The following is a 10360-nucleotide window of genomic DNA, read 5'->3' on the forward strand; positions in this document are numbered from 1 at the left end:
ACCAGTACAACGCATTAGTCAGGAAAGGCAACTCAGTGATCCCTTCAGCTCCAATGATGAACTTTGTGGTTAGCCCTTTTTGCTTTTCCATTCGCACTATTCACATCTTCGCTTTCCTAACACTTTGATACCGTTTCTGTTCATAGCGTGCCCAGATCAAGAAAGCAGCTGATGAGACCGAGACTATTCTGGAAACAACCCCGGCTGGCAAAAGCGATGGGGAAGGTGCACTTCGAGCATTCATTAAGGTTCACACCTCCTTCAAACTAGCACTTAACATTTGTTGCTACGTTCCATGTCTCATTCAATTGTACATGTTGCAGCGCCAGGGCCAAAAGTTAAGGCGGCTATCAAACCTTTTCGGTTGTCGTGACCCCGAGTATGTATCACCAGAACGGTCTAGGTCGGCGACACCATCAGATCCCGCTTCGGGGCAGGGCCATGGTGAACCTTTCGAGGATGAGGACGTGGGTGTGGTCGCCCAAGAGGTATGTCACGACGATATATATCCATTTGTTGATGCATTGCTAACTATATCGTCACACACGGTCTTTCCATATCTTCTGTTGATGCATAGGTTGCTGATGATATGACCGTGCGGAGGTACCAGGCTCGGTCTGCATACGAGTTGAAGCCTAGGACGGGAATCAACAAGTACACACCTGAAGACTTCACCCAAAGAGGCCAAAGAGGCAAAAGGACGGTCGGCACCTCGCGGATGGCGGCTTTGGATGACTATTTGGATGACTATGTAGATGACGTGGACGAACCGGAGCCGGAGCCGGAGCCGGAGCGGGTTCCTCTTCCTAGGAAGGTGAAGAAGATAAGCGTCAAGAGGGGGGGAGGAGCCAGCAAGCGTGGAAAGCACTAGTCATCGTCATTTTTTTATAATGTTGAACTTAGAGTGGAATTTGTTATGTCGTTGAACTTGGAGTGGTCGTACCTATTAGTAATGTGGAATTTGTTATGTCGTTGAACTTGGAGTGATGGTAGCTCTATGTTAAACTTGAACTTATTGTGATGGTCCTTTCTAAGAAATGATGTCTGTGGTGAACCCTTTTTGAACCTTAATGTTTATTATACGAATTGTTGAACTGTGACTGAAAATGACCCAGTAGAGGGGGGAGGAGGCACAGAAGGTAGGCCTCCAGTTTGAGGCAAAAAATTTGCTAAGTGTTTATGCAGCGCCTAGCTCGGGGGCGCCACACTATACGGTGCAACGCCTAGCCGTCAGGCGCTGCACAGTAGAGTGTGGCGCCTCCAGGCTAGGCGCTGCACAGGTCTGTAACTTGCCATACCTTCTGTTGCTGTCTGGATAGCTACAGACCTGTGCAGCGCCTAGCCTGGAGGCGCCGCACTCTACTGTGCAACGCCTAGCCGGCAGGCGCTGCACTGTAGAGTGTGGCGCCTCCAGGCTAGGCACTGCACAGGTCTGTAGCTATCCAAACAGCAACAGAAGGTAGGCCTCCAGTTTGAGGCAAAAATTTCGCTAAGTGTTTGTGCAGCGCCTAGCCTCAAGGCGCCGCACTATACTGTGCAACGCCTAGCTGCCAGGCACTGCACTATAGAGTGTGGCGCCTCCAGGCTAGGCGCTGCACATGTCTGTAGCTATCCAGAGAGCCACAGAAGGTAGGCCTCTAGTTTGAGGCACTTGGACTTGGACTTAGTGAATTTTTTAGCTATCCAGAGAGCCACAGCAGCTAGGCGCCACACGGTAGATTGCAGCGCCCAGATGCTAGGCGTTGCACTTGGACTTAGTGAATTTTTTAGCATATGCAAGCATAGTAAGTAACAACTGTAGATTGCAGCGCCCAGATGTGAAGTAGGATTGATACGTAGCAAGCAAACAACTGTGAAAAGAACATATGCACGAAGTACTTCACGACACATAGTAGTTCATAACACATAGTACTTCACGACACATAGTAGTTCTTACAACCAAATCGAGGAGGAGACATAGTAGTTCACCGCACATAGTAGTTCTTACAACCAAATCGAGGAGGAGACATAGTAGTTCACGGCACATAGTAGTTCACAACCAAATCGAAGAGAAGACATAGTAGTTCACAACCAAATCGAAGAGGAGACATAGTAGTTCACAACCAAATCGAAGAGGATGACATAGCTCTATTGCGTAGAGCAAGGCCCCTTTCCCTTCTTCTTCTTCCTCTCTTCTTCCTCTTCCTCCTCCCTTTTTCTTATGAGGTGAGCCTCCTTAACCACCCTCTCCATGAATATCTGATTGTCCCTCTCTTCTTTTTCAGCTGCAATTGCCCAAAGCTTCATGGTTCTTTCTTCAAAATCCTGTTGACGCTTCTTCTGTGCCTCCTCAACTTTCCTCATCAACGCTTGCTCCCTAGCGCGCATCGCATTTGCCGCAGTCTGTTTTCGCTTCCTCTCCTTCTCAAGCTCCTCTTCCTTCTTCTTCTTTAGCTTGGCTGCATCCTCCTCTCTAAGCTTCTTCGCAGCCTTCTCCCACCATCCCGCCATCCTCCTTCATCGTTGGTTTGTTGGGTTGGGAAGCCGCCATACCTACAATGAGTGAAACATAATGGTTAGTAAGGACAATAAGAACAAATGGAAGCACATATGAAAAAGAAGAACATATGAAAAAACAAGAACATATGATACATTATAGTTAGTGAGGAACATACGGAAACGGTCCATCTAGGTATCCAAACATTCCTCTATAACGAACTTGCGCTTGTCCATCACCACGGCCAAGTCCACCACCAAGGCCAAGACCATCACCAAGGCCGAGACCATCACCACGGCCATTACCACCACGTCGAGCTCTACCACCACCACGGCCTAGACCACCACCACCACGGCCTCTTGTAAGTCCAAGTTGCCGACCTCTTTGTTGCCTAGATCCTCTTTGGCTAACACTTGGTTGGCTAGGCACTTGTTGGCTACCACTTGGTTGCCTTGGCACTTGTTGGCTACCACTAGGTTGGCTACCACTTGGTTGGCTTGGCACTTGTTGGCTACCACTAGGTTGGCTACCACTTGGTTGCCTCCCTTGTGTAGCTCCTTGTTGGCTTGTGCTTGCATCATTTTTCTTGGACCTTTTCCTTGGTTTCGTACATTTTCTTTTGTTGTGGCCATGACCTTTGCACTCCCCACAACGGGAGCTCTCACGAGGCTCTTGGAATTGGTCGTTGCCCGCTTCGCGGCGCCCACCATGGCCCCATCCGTCCATGTCGCCTCTAAGACGCTTTGTCTTACGTCTACCCCGTTTAAAAACCTTCAACTCCGGATCCGGCCATAGTTGAACTCCATGATACTCCGGCCATTGTGATTGGTCAAAGTATGGGTGAAAGCGGGGAGCCCATGTTTTCTTGGCTGTCATGATTGAGAACTCCGACTCCCTCACGGTGCATGGGTGATTGATGTCCACATTCCTAACGCGACCGGTGGCATACAAATGTGAGCATGGGAGATGAAGCAACAATGGCCTCCCGCAAGTGCAATCACATTGTGTTAACGACACCTTGAAAGCTCGACCTCCATGTTGCCGGCCATCGTTTGTGGTTCCTCCTGGCTCTTTCACTTCGTACTTTCACTCTTCGTTGTCATATAATATAGCTTCTTCTGAGTCCGCCTTCCGTGATTGAAATACCAACCATTCATAAACTTTGGGTGGGAACTTGTACTTGTACTTCCGTGGGTTCTCATCCGCTATCTGTGCATCGGTTTCCATCGAGTACTTTACAAAGTACGCATTCATCTTGTCAAATGTGTATTGAACTATTGCCGTCACGGGTAATCCACGTGCACCTTTGAGCACCCTATTGAAGCATTCGGCCATATTGCTTGTCATTTGACCGTATCTCCGGCCATCTTCATCAAAAGCACGTGCCCACTTGTTCCGGTATTGAATGTGCCTATTGAGAAATTCTTGACCCCCGGGATCAAGTTTTTTGTGTGCGAGCAATTTGTTGTACAAAGTGGCGAAGCGCTTATCGGAGAAAGCGAGACAACAATCTTGAAGATCATCGGCCAACTCCTTAAGGCCACATGCCCTATAGAAGTTCGAACAAAAGTGCCTCATGCACCATCGATGGTGCAACGGAGCATGCCCGGGAATGTCAATCTCCACGGCGTTAAGAATTCCTTGATTCCGATCCGATATGACACAAATTTCCCTTTGAGCGGGTAACACCTTCGTCCTCAAAAGATGCAGAAACCACTCCCAGTTGTCATTGTTTTCCACCTCAACCAAAGCAAATGCCAATGGCAACACCCGGTTATTGGCATCACTTGCTATCGCAACCAACAAGGTGCCCTTGTATTGTCCGGTCAAGAACGTGCCATCAATTGCGATGACCGGCCTACAATGTTCGAAAGCCCTCACACATTGCTCGAACGCCCAAAAAGCACGGCCAAATACTCTGACTTTCCTTCCTTCATGAACCGTTGTTTGGTGCCCATGAGGCTCGACCACATGAACCATGCCCGGGTTTGTCGCGGCCATGGCTAACAACAACCTAGGGATTCGGTTGTATGCTTCCTCCCATGTACCATACAACATCTTAAATGCGGCTTGCTTCGCCTTCCATGCCTTGCCGTATTTCACCTTGTAATGAAAGATGGCTTTCACAAGGTCAATGACATGTTGGACGCTCATTGTTGGAAGTGTGGATATTGAGTTGGAGAGCCTGTAAGCGATGAACTCGGACGTGAGTTGTTTGTGGTCTTGGGACACAATCTTGCCATCCACCCTTTTGCCTTGGCACATGTGAGTTGGCACACAACTCACTACATGCCAAGTTGGACCTCCTTTCCATGGTCTTGCACGCACAATCCACGGACAACCGCCACGGCCTCTTGTAAGTCCAAGTTGGACCTCCTTTCCACGAGCTCTACCACCACCACGGCCTCTTGTAAGTCCAAGTTGGACCTCCTTTTCATCTTCACATGCACATGCAACCGTGTAGCGCACATTGACGTCCGAGTTCACCACCTTGTGTGGACGATAATGCGTAACCGAGTAGTTGTCGAGCCACATCTTCAATTCCAACAAGCTGTCGAACTTAGAACCTTTAGCAATCCGGTTCTTGTCGTCTACCAAATCACGGTGAGAGCTTGGCCTAACCCCAAGAGGTACACATTGGCCACCATCTACCACGGCTTCATCCGCGAGACTAACATCCTTGAACAATGTAGTCCGATGATCCCGACCAAATACCTTCTCGAAAGCTTCGGCCTCCTTCACCGTGAACCCCTCCGCATCAACTTGTTCATCGGGACCATCGTCATCCGAGTCCGATGCATATGCACGGGAAAAAGGGATGGAATGGTCCATTGTCTCTTGCAAATGATATTTGTCGAGATCACCCACATTGTTGTCATGGAGATCAACTTCATTGTCATCGTCCGCATACTCATCATTGTCCTCTTGCAAAGATTCATCTTGGTTGTTTGTATACGGGCTCAATGTTGGCCTCACTTCTTGGGTCAAAAGAGGTTCAACAATTTCATCTCGCTTCAAGGGTGGGGGGCTACTAGCAACCAAAGGGGAGGGGTTCCGGTTCAAGTCCAAATGCAAACTTGAATCAACCTTCTTCGTTGCAAATAACTCAAGAGCCTTGTCTAGTGATTCGGCCACCGTCTCCTTGTATGCAACCCAACGTTGCTCCGAGTTGACACGCATTGTCTTCCAACGGATGTGCATTCCAAAACCAACATTATGCCTTCCCTCCAACTCAATGATATCACTAGGGTCCATCCAATTCAAATCTTTCCTAACTTGTTGCAAGAGCTCCGCATAGCTAGGACTACTATCAAACACCATGTCAAGCTCATCCGGGTCCGGTTCTTTATTGCCTTTCAAAAAGGCGTCTTTGTCCCCATGATGAACAAACACACATGTTCTTCCCATCCCTATAAGCATTCAAAGAACACAAGGTAACATTGCTTCCATGAGTACTAATCCATGGATTAACACGGAATACAAACCCTAATATATATATGAAACAACAACCCTAACCCTAACCATAACCCTAACCCTAACCATAACCATAACCCTAGCCCTAAACCTAACCCTAGCACCAACATAAGAACACCCATAAGAATAACCCTAGCATACTAACAAAGCCTAATCATAGAAATTGGCAAACAAACATCTCACATCTCCATGCAAATCTCTAGATCCAAACAAAACTAGGGTTTCCCCAAACTAGCAACAAATGAGCAATGGGAGACCTTTACTTGGATCAAAACAAGGGGATCGGAGATTATTACCTTGAGGGAGGGTTTGACTTCGAAATCCACGGACAAATTCTTCAAATTTGCAAGATTTGGAAGAAGATTTGAGAGGGGGAGAGAGTGGGAGAGGGGGCAAAGCTCGGGGAGAGAGTGAGAGAGTGTGTGGTGTGGGGGGGCTGCCAAGTGGCTGGATAAGTCACAGTGCAGTGCCTAGCCGCTAGGCGCTGCACATTACATGTGTGGCGCCTAGCCCGGAGGCGCTGCACTGCTGGGTGCGGGCCCAGGGGCTGCCACGGTGGACAGGAGTGCAACGCCGCCGCGCTAGGCGCTGCACAGTAGGGTGTGGCGCCGGCGTGGCGGGCGCTACACAAAAACGGTCAGGGGAGTGAAATAGTTTTGCACCCAGTTCATTCTGTGAAATGATTTCGTCCCGAGGTCAAAATTGTCAAATTTGCCGCACTCATCCAATGCGCCCTAGCTGAAGACAAGTAGGATAGGCACACCCAAAAAGAAAATGCTATTCCATTCTGAAGCTAAAATCCACAGATTGCAAGCGCCGACGCTGGTCTGATCCATCCATGCAAGCCACTCCGGCTCACCAAAAAAGCGACAGTCAGTTGCCGAGTTGCGCTTGCGTGCTTGAAATGAAGTGCCAATTCAGACAGAACCGGGCCACCAGCCGAGCGACGTCGCCTGTCGAACATCCCGCCAGCTCGCAAGCCACCCCGAAATGCACAAACATCTCACGAGGAAGCCCGCAGGTGTGCCTGGCCGTTCAGAGCCTATGATCTCGACAGGCCCGTCGCCATTGCCACCGGTCCAAGCAAACCAGTGTGAAAAAGCTAGCCACGGAGAGGAGCTGAATTCTTAGCAGCCAAGGGAGAACAAGAACATATTCACCGAGCATATAGTAGCGGGGTGCTTCTACACATGTACTTAATTCATTCCTCGCCTCTTTCTTTCCTCAAACGTTTCACACACCCCCAAAGGCCACTTGGATATATAAGCAGATCCGAATTGTTTTATCAAGATCAACAATTTGCCTCCCGTTGTGGACGATCTTGAGGTCCCTTTCGTGGAGGTGGGGGCGATGCTTCTGAAATTTTTCAATTTGGAATGGAATATAAACACCTGGAAATAATGAAGCCTCCTTTCGTGGAGGTGTGATTCTCAAGTATTCATGCTTGCAACACCAATTTGAAAAACGTACTTTTCTGTGTGGAAGGTTGGATTGCAAGAGAAGGATGCTGCTTTTGACCCAGCGTGCTTTCCCCCTAATTCTTCTTTCGTTATACTATTTCTTTTGCGTTTCCAATGCATCAATGCTTTTTTTTTTGCGCAAACAATGCATCAATGCTTAACAAGCTACTACCTGTAATAAAGTCCCTTGCGGCTAAGGCTGCGAACTGAAATGCATGATCCATAGAATTCTTAAATCCGGTCAATGGAATAGCTCGGTCACTGATGAGCTCATGAACAGATGTGCATTGCGTGAGGTCGATCGGCGTGCCGGCCAAGAGCCCGTCTCCGGTGGAACTCTCACAAGCCTCACGGGCCACATGGTACTTGAGTCTCCCTTCCGTAGCTTACGGTATAAGTTTATAACCAAAACCCTTCACAAAAGTTTTGAACAAAATAAAATCTTCACAAAATTCTCCTGAATGTTACTGTTCTCTCCGTTCTACTTTAAATGTCGTTTTGTAATGTTTATAGTAAGGGTTCTTCAGAAATTTTAAGCATTGATCACTATAGCTAGAGAGAGGTTTTCGGAACATCAATCAAAACAACTGAAATATGCACAAGATAGATCACAATGAGACTAGTAATAAAATTCAAATTCAGTACGTGGTAACGAAGAGTTACATGCATACATTACACTCTCGACTGGCCTTGCTCGGAGAAAAAACAACCGGCGAAGCAACCAGGAGATCACTAATAATACAATAAAGTACGTACGCAGCTAAGTAAGCAAACTTAAGCTTAAACCCTTCTTAACGACTGCTACTACGACGACGACGATGGCGAACTCCTTAAACCCTAACCGCAGCGGCGGCGGCCGATGTCTAATATTCCATCGAGCCTCGGCCGCTGCAGGATTAATTACACTGCTTAATGATTAATTCGTTCATGGAGCTTCCGTTTGCTCTGGCGATCACGAGAGGATGGAGTCCCAGTCGATCTCCCACGACGGGCACTTGTGGAGGTCCTGGTGGAGGTGGAAGGCGTCCGACTCGTCCCACGGCGCCTCCGAGAAGTCCAGCTTGGCCATCTCGTGGAGCGGCGCCGCGGGCTGCTGGTGCTGCGACGACTGCGGTGGGAGGGGCGTCGAGCCGGCGGAGAGCACCGACCCGTCTCCCTCCGTCGACGACGTCGACGTGGAGGCCTTGGGCGAGTCCGGTGGGGACGACTTGGACGACGGCGCGGGGGCGGCGATGGTCTGGCAGATGGAGTCGAGCTTGGCGTTGACGGAGGCGTGGAGCGGGCCGGCGAGGTGCGCGCCGCCGCGGCGGAGGTTGGGAAAGTTGAGGCGCGCCGCGTCGCCGCGGAGGCGGAAGGCCGCCTTGTCGTAGGCGAGCGCCGCGTCCTCGGCGGTGTCGAAGGTGCCGAGCCACAGCCGCGTCCGGTTCTTGGGGAGGCGGATCTCCGCCACCCACTTGCCCCAGTGGCGCTGCCGCACGCCGCGGTACAGCTTCCCGGCGGACGGCGCCCCGGCCTGCTTCATGGGCTGCGCCCGCGGGCCGAGGAGCGACGCCGAGAGGCCCCTCTGCTGCTGCTGCTGCTGCTGCTGCTGCTGCTGGAGGAAGAGCTGCGCCTGGATCTGATGGATCTGTTCTGGGCCCAGGCTGGCCAGCCCCACCGCGTCGCCCGCCGACGGGTACGCGGCCGCCGGCGAGGCGCTGTACTGCGAGGTCGGCGGCAGAGGCGGGAGCTGCGAGAAGGACGACGATGTGGTGGTGGCGGCGGTGGGAGCAAACGGAGCTTGAAGTGTGGTGTAACTGTAAGAGGAGGAGGCAGGGAGGTAGCAGGATTCTTGGGGCAGCGAAGAGGAACTGTAATACGAAAATGGCGACGAGGTGGAGGTGGAGGTGGCGTAGAATGAGAATGGCGAGGTGGAGGTGGAGGTGGAGGAGGTGGGCGAGGAAGCGCTCCTGATAAAAGGTTCGAGCGCTCTCATGAGCTCCTGGTCCGAGGAGGACGACGACGAGGAGGAGCTGAACTGGTTCGCGGCGCCATACAGATCTATGGCCGCCATTGCCAACTAGAAAAAGATCGAAAAATCCAAACTTTTTGTGCAGAAACCGAACTAAAAGGTAGAAATCGAAGAAAAAAAGCCCTGTTTTCTTCAATAAAAGCGAAGAAGAACAGGGGCGGTGTGCGAGCAACCTGAAGGGGCTCTGTAAAAACAGCCCCTACGCCGGCTCGCGAGAAAGGCTAGAAAAGAAAGGCTAAAAAGAAGAAGACGGACCGAGGATCCAGAGGAGTAAAAAGGTTCTCCGGATCTCTGCTCGTCCTAGCAAGAACAAGAAGACGAACTTTGCATGCGAGCAAAGCGAAAGAAGAAGAAGAAGATGATGAAAAAATGGTTTCCAGGAAACCCTTCTTGCCTGATCTAATAGCAGCCAAGAGAGGCCCCGGAGGAGGGGAGGTCGGGGAGGAAATCTTACCTGCGTTCGCCGCCGGGGTGGCGCGGGTGCTCCGTCGTGCTTGCTGTGTTTGGGTTTGGGGAAAGATCGCTCAGCCTCGCCGGGGAAGTGGGGTGCCTGGGTCGTGGGTTGGATGGGGGGTTGAGGGCCGTGGGTGTGTGCGCGTGCTTGGTGATGGCGGTGATGGTGTGGTGTGGTGTGGGGGCGGGTGGCGGGTCTCTCCTGGGGAGCAATGGCTTCCGGCGGGGGCTTTATATAGCGCCGGAGCGCGGGGAGGATGATGGAGGAGGGTGTGAATGGATGAATGAACCGTGGGAGTGGACGACGACGAGGCCTCGCGCCGTGAGAGAGTTGGGGGTGTGGCTGACGTGCGGGGCCCGGGCGGAGTGGTGCCACGCGTGTCAGCCGTGGCGATGCCTGGTTGACCTGGCGAGCTGGCTTCGCTCATTCATGCCCATCGCATGAGCTAGCCGCCGTTTGCTGGTGGAATCAATGCTTTGAGGTTG

The 10360-nt window shown here is 51.0% G+C and overlaps 1 protein-coding gene across 1 annotated transcript; it reads right to left on the reverse strand.

The window, feature by feature from the left end:
• Positions 1-8024: 8024 nt before the first annotated feature.
• On the reverse strand, positions 8025-10089 carry LOC123166284 (ethylene-responsive transcription factor RAP2-13). The gene has a single exon (XM_044584059.1). It carries the CDS (start codon positions 9461-9463, stop codon positions 8363-8365), a length of 1101 nt encoding a protein of 366 aa, XP_044439994.1. The 5' UTR covers positions 9464-10089; the 3' UTR covers positions 8025-8362.
• Between the last annotated feature and the right edge of the window lie 271 nt (positions 10090-10360).

Source organism: Triticum aestivum, chromosome 7D, assembly GCF_018294505.1.
Source record: "Triticum aestivum cultivar Chinese Spring chromosome 7D, IWGSC CS RefSeq v2.1, whole genome shotgun sequence".
NCBI classification, from domain to species: Eukaryota; Viridiplantae; Streptophyta; class Magnoliopsida; order Poales; family Poaceae; genus Triticum; species Triticum aestivum.

Excerpts from the sequence above, each read along its gene's own strand:
- LOC123166284 (XM_044584059.1), bottom strand. The coding sequence starts at position 9,463 with ATGGCGGCCATAGATCTGTATGGCGCCGCGAACCAGTTCAGCTCCTCC.